The 13,664-nt window shown below is 39.7% G+C and overlaps 1 protein-coding gene across 12 annotated transcripts in view; it reads left to right on the forward strand.

The window, feature by feature from the left end:
• RDX (radixin) overlaps positions 1 to 13,664 on the forward strand; it is a 98,065-nt gene that overhangs the window by 50,249 nt on the left and 34,152 nt on the right. For all 12 annotated transcript variants that reach the window (XM_064577472.1, XM_064577466.1, XM_064577473.1 and 9 more), the window contains 2 exons: positions 3,555 to 3,715; positions 4,593 to 4,685. In XM_064577472.1, coding sequence (XP_064433542.1) covers positions 3,555 to 3,715; positions 4,593 to 4,685 — 254 coding nt within the window. The remainder of the gene's footprint in view (positions 1 to 3,554; positions 3,716 to 4,592; positions 4,686 to 13,664) is intronic.

Genomic DNA, 13,664 nt, shown 5'->3' on the forward strand with positions numbered 1-13,664 from the left:
AAGTTTTACTGTTAGATGCTGGGGTGTTGACCTATTTTTATTGATTTTGAGGGAGGTTCTCTGTACCTCCTGGATTTTGATGCCTGTTTCCTTCCCCAGATAAGAGAAGTTCTCTGCTATAATTTGCTCCAATATACCTTCTGCTCCCCCCCCTCTTTCTTCTTCTGGGTTCCCAATTATTCTAATATTGTTTCATTTTATGGTATCACTTATCTCTCAAATTCTGCCCTTGTGATCCAGTAGTTGTTTATCTCTCTTTTTCTCAGCTTCTTTATTCTCCATCATTTGGTTTTCTTTATCACTAATTCTCTCTTCTGCCTCATTTATCCTAGCAGTTAGAGCCTCCATTTTTTATTGCACTTCATTAATAGCCTTTTTGATTTTGACTTGGTTAGATTTTAGTTCTTTTATTTCTCCAGAAAGGGTTTCTCTGATACATCTTTATAATTGTCATTCTGAACTCTAGTTCCGACATCTTACTAATGTCCGTACTGATTAGGTCCCTGGCAGTTGGTATTGCCTCTCGTTCTTTTTTTTGAGGTGATTTTTTCTGTCTTGTCATTTTGTCCAGAGGAGAATAGATGAATGAGAGAACAAATGCTAACAGGGTAACGACGACCACAGAAAAATATAAACAAATCAGAAGAGACCTGAAACTGGAGGAAAAGAAAGGGAAAGAAAGAAAAAAAGAAAAAGATTTAAAAAAAAAGAATATGATCAAATATGATCAGGCTGGTGCAGTGATCAGTGCCACACACTAGATTTTGGGCATATTTTGGTCTGTTAGAAGAAACTGCCTCCCAAAATTTTAAAGAAAGAAAAGCTTATATATGTACAAAAATAAGGGTAAATATGATGAAGGGATGGAATATGACTGTAAAGACGAAAATTATAAAACATTTTATAAAAGGAATTGATAAGTTGGTTGAAAAAAGGAAGAAGCGAAATTGAAAAAAAAAAATGTGATCAGGCACGAGAGTAGAACAAAGCCATACACTAGAGATTTAGGGTATATTTTGGTCTGTTAGAAGAAACTGTATCCCAAAATTTTAAAGAGAGAACAACTTATATGTATACCAAAAATAAGGTTAACTACTATGAAGGGATAGAATATGACTCTAAAAATGAAAAATAAAAAAGATTTTTTCAAAAGGGATTGATAAGATGTTCATGAAAAAGGGAAAAAGAAAAATTCAAGAGAAAAACGAAAAAAAATTAAAAAATTAACTTTGAAAGACTAAAGAATCATGGGGAAAAAGCCATGGATTCCATGTGCAGTATTCCCCTAGCGCTGGAGTTCCGCCATTCTCATCAATGGGTAAAGTTGGTCTTGGCTGGCTTTTCTCGCTGATCTTCTGGGGGAGGGGCCTGTTGCCGTGGTTCCCAAATGTCTTTGCCGGAGACGGAATTGCCCCGCCCTTGCCCCCTCCGGGCTAAGTAATCTGCTCGGGTTTGCTCTCGGGAGCTTTTTGTTCCCTGCAAGCTTTCCGTTCGGCTTTGGAGGACGAGAGTGAGAATGGTGGCCTCCCGATCTCCGCCCTGGAGGAGCCGAGAACTTGGGGCCCCGCTCCTCAGCCCCCAGAGAAAAGCCGTCAGTCACTCCCGTCTCCCCGGTCTCCGGCCGCACTCTGTGCTCACCCGGCCTGTGACCGCGCGTTTCTATCTCCGGCACCCGACCCCGGGTGGAGTCTCCAAACCCAGCAGATCCCTCCTGTGCTCCTCCTGGGGGAGGAAGGGGAGTCTCCCCGGATCTGCCGCTTGTTGGGTCCCTGCCGGAGGAGCAGGGGCCCGACTGTGCCGCGGATCACGGTTTATGGCCACCCCGAGCTGAGAGCCCGCGCCTGGGCTCCGCCTCTGCAGCCAGCTTCCCTGCTCCGATACCTGGGAGCTCTGCCGCACTCAGGCACCCCCGGTCTTCCTGTGACCCCGAGGGTCCTGAGACCACACTGTCCCGGAGGGTTCCACCCCCTGCTTAGCCACCAGAGTGACGTCCCTCAGCGGAGCAGACTTTTAAAAGTTCCGATTTTGTGCTCCACGGTTCTATCACTTGCCAGAAGTGGCAGACGGAGGCCCCTCCCCCGCCGTCTATCCTCCTGAATATCACCTCGGATTCACTTCTCCACACGTCCTACCTTCCAGAAAGTGGTCGCTTTTCTGTTCAGGGAGTTGTTGCTCTTCTTTTCTTCGATCTCCTGTTGAGTTCGTAGGTGTTCAGAATGTTTTGATCCCTACCTGGCTGAATTCCTGGGACCCTAAGAAATTTAGGTCTCCTACTCCTCCGCCGTCTTGCTCCTCTTTCTTATTTCATAGCACAAAAGGAATTTTTATTATGAGAGAAGAAGCAGTGTTTTTATTTTATTTTTTTTATTTGTATGCTTGTTTAGATGAATGATACAGCCATGAGTTTTGTGTGCTTTATTTTATATATTAATCAACCAGTTGGGAAGAAGAGTTTGATAAGTTAGCTTGATGTCCCAATTTTAGAAGTCAGATTCTAAAATGAATAGTGTTTAGGTGTGGCAATATCCAGTGTTACATACATTTCATCTTTATAGCCAGATAGCCACATACAATTTTTACATTATTTTATCAAGAATTTAAAATTTAACCAGAGTCAGTTTTCTTCCTACCCCTCTCCAAGACTCACAAGTCTTAACTGCAGTTAACTAAATTAATTCTGACCAAGAACAACACAATTAAGAGTGGAAAGAAGTGTGTATGTTACAGTTAGCTTTCAAACCTCATGACATAAAGATTTTTAGTTTTTCCTCCTTTTTGGAGTATACAGAAAGGGAGAATCATTCTTTGTAGGACATTATACTCTCTTAATAGGTGACATTCTTATGTCTTCTGTCACAAAATATCCTTGTTTTTAAGCAAGAGTTGTCAGACTAATGTTTAAAATTTGTACTTTTAAGCTTATTTAAAGATTTTTGGCTTTGTGCTGATATTTTCCTTTCTCATTCAACTCACCAAATAAGAGAACAACTTTATGATCTGTACACTTAAAGATTAAAATTGATGTCATTCATCTCCAAATATTTACTTATCTTCATGCCTGAAGAATGCTTATGTACCAATAACTCAAAAGTTTTAGTTCAGAATTTAGTTCATAATTCATATGATTCGCATCAAAATTCCTGTTTTGACTCCGTATTGTTTTCAATCTTAATGTCTTGGGTTTACTTATCTGATATTTAGTTTAAGTGAAACGTTATGTAAGTTTTGAAGTGTATTGTTTTATAGAGTTTTGAAACAGATGGCAGGTTCTTTAGGTCAAAACTTTGGAGATAGTATATTTTTAAAACTAAAGATGTACTTCTAGCTTTATGACGTAAGTTGAATCACAAAGAATTTTCATTTCTTCAAGTTTTTTAATTGTGTAGTACTTAAGAATATTTATTAGGCTTTTGCCAAGTTAAAAACAAAGTATATGTTCATTTGCAGATATGCTAATTTTAGATTAGATTCTTTGTTACCATTTTGACTTCTCTTGATAATGAGAATAATTAGAATTAACTGTTGTTTGGGGGTGGTGTGCATATATTTGACAGAACTAGAAGAACAGACTCGAAAAGCTCTGGAACTGGACCAGGAACGAAAGCGAGCAAAGGAAGAAGCAGAAAGGCTTGAAAAGGAACGTCGAGCTGCTGAAGAAGCCAAGTCTGCTATCGCAAAACAAGCTGCCGACCAGATGAAGAATCAGGAACAACTGGTCAGGAACCTGTCTTAGTTCTGTTTCAGAGAAGAAGAAAAATTTAGATAAAAGAATGAAGCAAACCTTGTAAAACTATATTAGATCTTCTGGAAAGCAAACCAAAGATACAAGTAATCTAATAACAAAGTGTGGAAATAAACCTAAAAATTTTATTTCTGCCTAAAAAAAAAAAAAACACCTAAAAATAATAAAATATCAGTGGAGTCTATTGCTAACAGAAGATTTCTGATTCACTTAAACTTTGCATTAGCCACTAGTGTATTTTACTTCAGATAAATTGACAAGATCTTCTAATTCCTTCTTAAAAGATAAATGTAGGCCATAATTTATTGGGTGTTTGTTTAGTGGACTTGCAGATATTGAGTAGGCATGATATTTAAAAGATCCTGGAATTAAATATGGGTTCAGACATTTACTTGATATGTGTCCTTGGGTCTTTCTGAGCCCCAGGTCCTTCCCTTTGAAAAAAGGAATAAAGGCACCAAATAGGATTGTTGGGGAATCCAGTTAGATTATTTGACAGCATACTTTTTAAACTATAAAGCATTATATAAAATGCAGTTTTTTTTCCTTTGTAGGATTTAGCAAGTACTTTATTGATTAAAGTTAAAAAAATAGCGCCTGAGTTCCACATTTTAAGTTCCTGCTACTGAAACAGGAAGAACTGCTTATCTATAATAAAACTGCTTTCATTTTGTCTTCTTACTAGTTCATTAGACCTACTATAAATATTTATGATCTTAAATGCTACCTTCTTAAAAATGAAAGACTAAGAGAGTCATATAAAACAGCCCAAACATGTACATTAAAGCTTTGTTGACAGAATATTTTTGAAAATTTTTTTTAGTATTGGTAATTATATTCTTTCTTTTAGGCAGCAGAACTTGCTGAATTCACTGCCAAGATTGCACTTCTAGAAGAAGCCAAGAAGAAGAAGGAAGAGGAAGCTACTGAATGGCAACACAAGGTGATCATTTGTTTCTCCACTCAGTATCATTTAATGAATATCTATTTTTTTTTTTTTTTCAGTTATATATGGTTTATTTTTTTAATATTTAATAAAATTTTCATTTTCTTTTTTTTTTTTTTTTAATTTTTTTATTCTTATGTTAATCCCCTTACATTACAACATTAGTTTTAGATGAAGTGTTCCATGATTCATTGTTTGTGCACAACACCCAGTGCTCCATGCAGAATGTGCCCTCCTAAATACCCACCACCAGGCTAACCCATCCTCCCACCCCCCTCCCCTCTAGAACCCTGTTTGTTTTTCAGAGTCCATCGTCTCTCATGGTTCGTCTACCCCTCCGATTTCCCCCGCTTCATTCTTCCCCTCCTGCTACCTTCTTCTTCTTCTTCTTCTTTTTTTTTTTTCTTAACATATATTGCATTATTTGTTTCAGAGGTACAGATCTGAGATTCAACAGTCTTGCACAATTCACAGCGCTTACCAGAGCACATACACTCCCCAGTGTCTATCACCCAGTCACCCCATCCCTCCCACCCCACCCCCCACTCCAACAACACTCAGTTTGTTTCCTGCGATTAAGAATTCCTCATATCAGTGAGATCATATGATACATGTCTTTCTCTGTTTGACTTATTTCACTCAACATAATACCCTCCAGTTCCATCCACGTTGTTGCAAATGGCAATATCTCATTCCTTTTGATGGCTGCATAATATTCCATTGTATATATATACCACATCTTCTTTATCCATTCATCTGTCGATGGACATCTTGGCTCTTTCCACAGTTTGGCTATTGTGGACATTGCTGCTATAAACATCGGGTTGCACGTACCCCTTCGGATCCCTACTTTTGTATCTTTGGGGTAAATACCCAGTAGTGCAATTGCTGGATCATATGGTAGCTCTATTTTCAACTTTTTGAGGAACCTCCATACAGTTTTCCAGAGTGGCTGCACCAGTTTGCATTCCCACCAACAGGGTAGGAGGGTTCCCCTTTCTCCGCATCCCCGCCAACATCTGTCGTTTCCTGACTTGTTAATTTTAGCCATTCTGACTGGTGTGAGGTGATACCTCATTGAGGTTTTGATTTGGATTTCCCTGATGCCGAGCGATATTGAGCACTTTTTCATGTGTCTGTTGGCCATTTGGATGTCTTCTTTGGAAAAATGTCTGTTCATGTCTTCTGCCCATTTCTTGATTGGATTCTTTGTTCTTTGGGTGTTGAGTTTGATGAGTTCTTTATAGATTTTGGATACTAGCCCTTTATCTGATATGTCATTTGCAAATATCTTCTCCCATTCTGTCGGTTGTCTTTTGGTTTTCTTAACTGTTTCCTTTGCTTTGCAAAAGCTTTTTATCTTGATGAAGTCCCAATAGTTCATTTTTGCCCTTGCTTCCCTTGCCTTTGGCGATGTTTCTAGGAAGAAGTTGCTTCGGCTGAGGTCGAAGAGGTTGTTGCCTGTGTTCTCCTTTAGGATTTTGATGGACTCCTGTCTCACATTGAGGTCTTTCAGCCATTTGGAGTCTATTTTTGTGTGTGGTGTAAGGAAGTGGTCCAGTTTCATTCTTCTGCATGTGTCTATCCAATTTTCCCAACACCATTTGTTGAAGAGACTGTCTTTGTTCCATTGGACATTCTTTCCTGCTTTGTCGAAGATTAGTTGACCATAGAGTTGAGGGTCCATTTCTGGGCTCTCTATTCTGTTCCATTGATCTATGTGTCTGTTTTTGTGCCAGTACCATGCTGTCTTGATGATGACAGCTTTGTAATAGAGCTTGAAGTCCGGAATTGTGATGCCACCGGCTTTGCTTTTCTTTTTCAATATTCCTCTGGCTATGCGGGGTCTTTTCTGGTTCCATACAAATTTTAGGATTATTTGTTCCATTTCTTTGAAAAAAGTGGATGGTATTTTGATGGGGATTGCATTGAATGTGTAGATTGCTCTAGGTAGCATTGACATCTTCACAATATTTGTTCTTCCAATCCATGAGCATGGAACGTTTTTCCATTTCTTTGTGTCTTCCTCAATTTCTTTCATGAGTATTTTATAGTTTTCTGAGTAAAGATCCTTTGTCTCTTTGGTTAGATTTATTCCTAGGTATCTTATGGTTTTGGGTGCAATTGTAAATGGGATCGACTCCTTAATTTCTCTTTCTTCTGTCTTGTTGTTGGTGTATAGGAATGCCACTGACTTCTGTGCATTGATTTTATATCCTGCCACGTTACTGAATTCCTGTATGAGTTCTAGCAGTTTTGGGGTGGAGTCTTTTGGGTTTTCCACATAAAGTATCATATCATCTGCAAAGAGTGAGAGTTTGACTTCTTCTTTGCCAATTTGGATGCCTTTGATTTCTTTTTGTTGTCTGATTGCTGTGGCTAGGACTTCCAATACTATGTTGAATAGCAGTGGTGATAGTGGACATCCCTGCCGCGTTCCTGACCTTAGGGGGAAAGCTCTCAGTTTTTCCCCATTGAGAATAATATTTGCTGTAGGTTTTTCATAGATGGCTTTTATGATATTGAGGTATGTACCCTCTATCCCTATACTCTGAAGAGTTTTGATCAAGAAAGGATGCTGTACTTTGTCAAAAGCTTTTTCTGCATCTATTGAGAGGATCATATGATTCTTGTTCTTTCCTTTGTTAATGTACTGTATCACATTGATTGATTTGCGGATGTTGAACCAACCTTGCAGCCCAGGGATAAATCCCACTTGGTCATGGTGAATAATCCTTTTAATGTACTGTTGGATCCTATTGGCTAGTAATTTGGTGAGAATTTTTGCATCCATGTTCATCAGGGATATTGGTCTGTAATTCTCCTTTTTGATGGGGTCTTTGTCTGGTTTGGGGATCAAGGTAATGCTGGCCTCATAAAATGAGTTTGGAAGTTTTCCTTCCGTTTCGATTTTTTGGAACAGTTTCAGAAGAATAGGTATTAATTCTTCTTGAAATGTTTGGTAGAATTCCCCTGGGAAGCCATCTGGCCCTGGGCTTTTGTTTTTTGGGAGATTTTTGATGACTGCTTCAATTTCCTTAGTGGTTATAGGTCTGTTCAGGTTTTCTATTTCATCCTGGTTCAGTTTTGGTAGTTGATACATCTCTAGGAATGCATCCATCTCTTCCAGGTTATCTAATTTGCTGGCATAGAGTTGCTCATAATATGTTCTTATAATTGTTTGTATTTCTTTGGTGTTGGTTGTGATCTCTCCTCTTTCATTCATGATTTTGTTGATTTGGGTCATTTCTCTTCTCTTTTTGATAAGTCTGGCCAGGGGTTTATCAATCTTGTTAATTCTTTCAAAGAACCAGCTCCTAGTTTCGTTGATCTGTTCTACTGTTCTTTTAGTTTCTATTTCATTGATTTCTGCTCTGATCTTTATGATTTCTCTTCTCCTGCTGGGTTTAGGCTTTATTTGCTGTTCTTTCTCCAGCTCCTTTAGGTGTAGGGTTAGGTTGTGTACTTGAGACCTTTCTTGTTTCTTGAGAAAGGCTTGTATTGCTATATACTTTCCTCTTAGGACTGCCTTTGCTGCATCCCAAAGATTTTGAACAGTTGTGTTTTCATTTTCATTGGTTTCCATGTATTTTTTTAATTCTTCTTTAATTTCCTGGTTGACCCATTCATTCTTCAGTAGGATGCTCTTTAGCCTCCATGTATTTGAGTTCTTTCCGACTTTCCTCTTGGGATTGAGTTCTAGTTTCAAAGCATTGTGGTCTGAAAATAGGCAGGGAATGATCCCAATCTTTTGGTACCGGTTGAGACCTGATTTATGACCTAGGATGTGATCGATTCTGGAGAATGTTCCATGGGCACTAGAGAAGAATGTGTATTCCGTTGCTTTGGGGTGGAATGTTCTGAATATGTCTGTGAAGTCCATTTGGTCCAGTGTGTCATTTAAAGTCTTTATTTCCTTGTTGATCTTTTGCTTAGATGATCTGTCCATTTCAGTGAGGGGGATGTTAAAGTCCCCCACTATTATTGTATTGTTGTTGATGTGTTTCTTTGCTTTTGTTATTAATTGCCTTATATAATTGGCTGCTCCCATGTTAGGGGCATAGATATTTACAATTGTTAGATCTTCTTGTTGGATAGATCCTTTAAGTATGATATAGTGTCCTTCCTCATCTCTTATTACAGTCTTTGGTTTAAAATCTAATTTGTCTGATATAAGGATTGTCACCCCAGCTTTCTTTTGGTGTCCATTAGCATGGTAAATGGTTTTCCACCCCCTCACTTTCAATCTGGGGGTGTCTTTGGGTCTAAAATGAGTCTCTTGCAGACAGCATATCGATGGATCTTGTTTTTTAATCCAGTCTGTTAGCCTGTGTCTTTTGATTGGGGCATTTAGCCCATTTACATTCAAGGTAACTATTGAAAGATAGGAATTTAGTGCCATTGTATTGCCTGTAAGGTGACTGTTACCGTATATTGTCTGTGTTCCTTTCTGGTCTATGTTGCTTTTAGGGTCTCTCTTTGCTTAGAGGACCCCTTTCAAGATTTCCTGTAGGGCTGGTTTTGTGTTTGCAAATTCCTTTAGTTTTTGTTTGTCCTGGAAGCTTTTTATCTCTCCTTCAATTTTCAATGACAGCCTAGCTGGATAGAGTATTCTTGGCTGCATATTTTTCTCATTTAGTGCTCTGAATATATCCTGCCAGTCCTTTCTGGCCTGCCAGGTCTCTGTGGATAGGTCTGTTGCCAATCTAATGTTTCTACCATTGTAGGTTACATATCTCTTCTCCCGAGCTGCTTTCAGGATTTTCTCTTTGTCTCTGAGACTCGTAAGTTTTACTATTAGATGTCGGGGAGTTGACCTATTTTTATTGATTTTGAGAGGGGTTCTCTGTGCTTCCTGGATTTTCATGCCTGTTTCTTTCCCCAAATTAGGGAAGTTCTCTGCTATAATTTGCTCCATTATACCTTCTGCCCCTCTCTCTCTTTCTTCTTCTTCTGGGATCCCAATTATTCTAATGTTGTTTCGTCTTATGGTATCGCTTATCTCTCGAATTCTGCCCTCATGATCCAGTAGTTGTTTATCTCTCTTTTTCTCAGCTTCTTTATTTTCCAGCATTTCATCTTCTATATTACTGATTCTCTCTTCTGCCTCATTTATTCTAGCAGTTAGCGCCCCCAATTTTGATTGCACCTCATTAATAGCCTTTTTGATTTCTACTTGGTTGGATTTTAGCTCTTTTACTTCTCCAGAAAGAGTTTCTCTAATAACTTCCATATTTTTTTCAAGCCCAGCTAGTATCTTTAAAGTGATGATTCTGAACTCTAGATCTGACATCGTACTAATGTCCGTATTGAGTAGGTCCCTGGCAGTCGGTACTGCCTCTTGTTCTTTTTGTTGAGGTGATTTTTTCCGTCTCGTCATTTTGTGCAGAGGAGAATAGATTAATGAGAGAACAAAATGCTAGCAGAGTAACCACGTCCCCAGAAAATATACTCTAAACAAATCAGAAAAGACCTGAAGCAGTGGGATAAGAAGGGGAAAGAGAGAAAAAAGAAAAAGAAAAAAAAAGAAAAAGATAAAGATAAAAACAAAAACAAACAAAACAAAACAACAACAACAAAAGAAAAACCAGAATGTGATCAAATATGATCTATATGGTATATAGATCAGTGCCACACACTAGATTTGGGGTGTGTTTTGGTCTTTTAGAAGAAAGTGTCTCCCAAAATTTTAAAGAAAGAAAAAGATATATGTACAAAAATAAGGGTTGATATGATGAAGGGATAGAAAATGACTGTAAAAATGGAAATTATAAAAAATTTTATAAAAGGAATTGATAAGAAGTTGTTTGAAAAAGAAAGAAGAAGATTTAAAAAAAGAAAAAAGAAAAAGAAAAAAAAAGGGAGAGGATGTGATCAGGCAGGGGAATAGAAAACACCATATACTAGAGATTTAGGGTATATTTTAATCTGTTAGAAGAAACTATCTCAAAATTTTAAAGAGAGAACAACTTATATATATAAGCCAAAAATATGGGTAACTACTATGAAGGGATAGAATATGACTCTAAAAATGAAAAATAAAAATGTTTTTTTTTTAAAAAAAGGGATTGATAAGATGTTGTTTGAAAAAGGGAAAAAGAAAAATTCAAAAAGAAATAAAAAGACAAAAAGACAGTTAAAAAAAAAATTAACTTTAAAAGACTAAGGAATCATGGTAAAAAAGCCGTGAATTCTATGTGCAGTATTCCCCTAGCGCTGGAGTTCTGCCGTTCTCATTGATCGGTAAACTTGGTCTTGGCTGGCTGTTCTCGCTGATCTTCTGGGGAGGGGCCTGTTGCCGTGGTTTCCAAATGTCTCTGCCGGAGGCGGAATTGCCCCGCCCTTGCCCCCTCCCGGCTAAGTCATCTGCTCAGGTTTGCTCTCCGGGGCTTTTGTTCCCTGCGAGCTTTCCGTACAGCTTTGGAGGCGGAGAGTGAAAATGGCGGCCTCCCAATCTCTGCCCCGGAGGAGCCGAGAACTCGGGCCTGCTCCTCAGTGAGCCCCCAGAGAAAAGCCGTCAATCACTCCCGTCTCCCCGGTCCGGCCGCACTCCGTGCTCAACCGGCCTGTGACCACGCGTTTCTATCTCTGGCACCGGACCCGGTCTGGAGTCTCCAAACCCAGCAGATCCCTGCGGTGCCCTCCCGCGCGGCTCCTCCCGGGGGAGGAAGGTGAGTCTCCCCGGATCTGCCGCTTGTTGGGTCCCTGCTGGAGGAGCAGGGGCCCGACTGTGCCGCGGATCACGGTTTATGGCCACCCCGAGCTGAGAGCCCGCGCCTGGGCTCCGCCTCTGCAGCCGGCTTCCCTGCTCCGATACCTGGGAGCTCTGCCGCCCTCAGGCACCCCCGGTCCTTCTGTGACCCCGAGGGTCCTGAGACCACACTGTCCCGGAGGGTTCCACCCCCCGCTTAGCCACCAGAGTGACGTCCCTCGGCGGAGCAGACTTTTAAAAGTTCCGATTTTGTGCTCCGCGGCTCTATCACTTGCCAGAAGCGGCCGACGGAGGCCCCTCCCCCGCCGTCTATCCTCCCGAATATCGCCTCGGATTCACTTCTCCGCACGTCCTACCTTCCAGAAAGTGGTCGCTTTTCTGTTCAGAAAGTTGTTGCTCTTCTTTTCTTTGATCTCCTATTGGGTTTGTAGGTGTTCAGAATGGTTTGATCCCTATCCAGCTGAATTCCTGAGAGGAGACGAAATCCAGGTCTCCTACTCCTCCGCCATCTTGCTCCGCCCAATGAATATCTATTTTTGTACCTAGCAGTATGCTGAGTTTGTAGAGCTAAATATAAGATACTGTCACAATTTAGAGGGACAAGATACCTGTGTGTATGAATGGGTGTGTATTGTAGTAATTACTAATCTGTTGACGCAACCTAAGTACAGAAGAGGTGATTAATTTCTGTGGGAATGAGGCAGGTTTTGGGGAAACCCTTGTAAGTTTAAGTTGGATCTTGAATAATAAAGTCAGTTTTGGGGTAGAAAAGACTGAGAGTGGTTAGAGACTGAAAAGGTCGTCGTTCCAGACAGAAGGAACTGAATGAGTATAGGAAGTTTGAAAGTACATGGCAGACTTGAAGAACAACTAGTAAGTAAGCAAAGCTTTAGAGTCTAGGTTCAGAAATCTTGAGAGATGTGCCTGGGAAGTTACAGAGGAAATTAAGTTGTGAAGGGCTTTAAATAAATTGCAAGATGATAGGGAGTGTCTGTAGACATTGCGCTTTCAAGATTTTGAAACGGGCGCCTGGGTGGCTCAGTTGTTAAGCATCTGCCTTTGGCTCAGGTCATGATCCCAAGGGTCCTGGGATTGCGCCCCGCATCGGGCTCCCTGCTTGGTGGGAAGCCTGCTTCTCCCTCTCCCACTACCCCTGCTTGTGTTCCCTCTCTTGCTGTGTCTCTCTCTGTCAAATAAATAAAATCTTAAAAAAAAAAAAAAGATTTTGAAACAGGATTATAATATGATCAGGTAGGGCTTTATAAAAATAACTTAGCAATCAATGTAGAGGATGGATTGGTCTAGTGGGATTACCTGAGAATGAAGAGGAACTGGGATTATTAAGAGACATCTTGTGGTAGACTCAAAAGGGCATGGCAACCAAATAATGGGTATGAAGAAGTCAAATTAGAGGGATGCAATGAAGATGACACATACTGAGATTTTGTTTTTAAGATTTTATTTGTTAGAGAGAGAGCGTGAGTGAGAGAGCGCACAAGCCTGGGGAAGAGGGGCAGAAGGAGAGGGACAAGCTGACTCCCTGCTGAGCAGGGAGCCCGACATGGGGCTCGACCCCAGGACCTTGGGATCATGACTTGAGCCAAAGGCAGACACTTAACTGACTGAACCACCTAGGCACCCCATACTGAGATTTCTGATATAAGTTCCCCACTAGATGAAGCCACTACTGTCTGAAAGAGTACACAAGTGAAAAATCAGAGTTTAATTCAAACTTTAAATAAACGTTAACTCTTCAATGCAACTATGATAATTTGACTTTCCTGCAATGAATGTGAATACAGTTTTCTTTCACTCTTACTTAAATTTTCTTTGTAGCAGTTTAAACTTCATAGGGAAATTTTGATATATTTAGAATTATGTATATGTGTGTATATATAACTCTCAAAACAGTACAACTCTGTTAACCCATTGCACCACTTTCTTTATTAGAATTTCAGAGACACATAAACTTTTAAAAATAACACCACAGAGGCAAATCCTGTGAATTATAGAAATGAGGAAGTGTCACAAAAGAAAAATCACATTCCTACAAGCCAGGATCACTGTTTTATTAACACCTTAGTGCAGATCCTTCTAGGATCTTTTCCTGTTTGCATATGTGTATAATATACATTTATATGTTCAGAATGAGGTCATACTATACATACTCTTCCATTTTAGTCACTTTTCATCTCATCTATATTAGACTGTATTCGTAAAATTTTAAAATTCAGATATAATTGAAGTATAACATTAATTTCAGG

This window comes from Mirounga angustirostris, unplaced genomic scaffold (genome assembly GCF_029215605.1).
Source record: "Mirounga angustirostris isolate CCGP_5_RB_7025 unplaced genomic scaffold, mMirAng1.0.hap1 SCAF_13, whole genome shotgun sequence".
Taxonomy (NCBI): Eukaryota; Metazoa; Chordata; class Mammalia; order Carnivora; family Phocidae; genus Mirounga; species Mirounga angustirostris.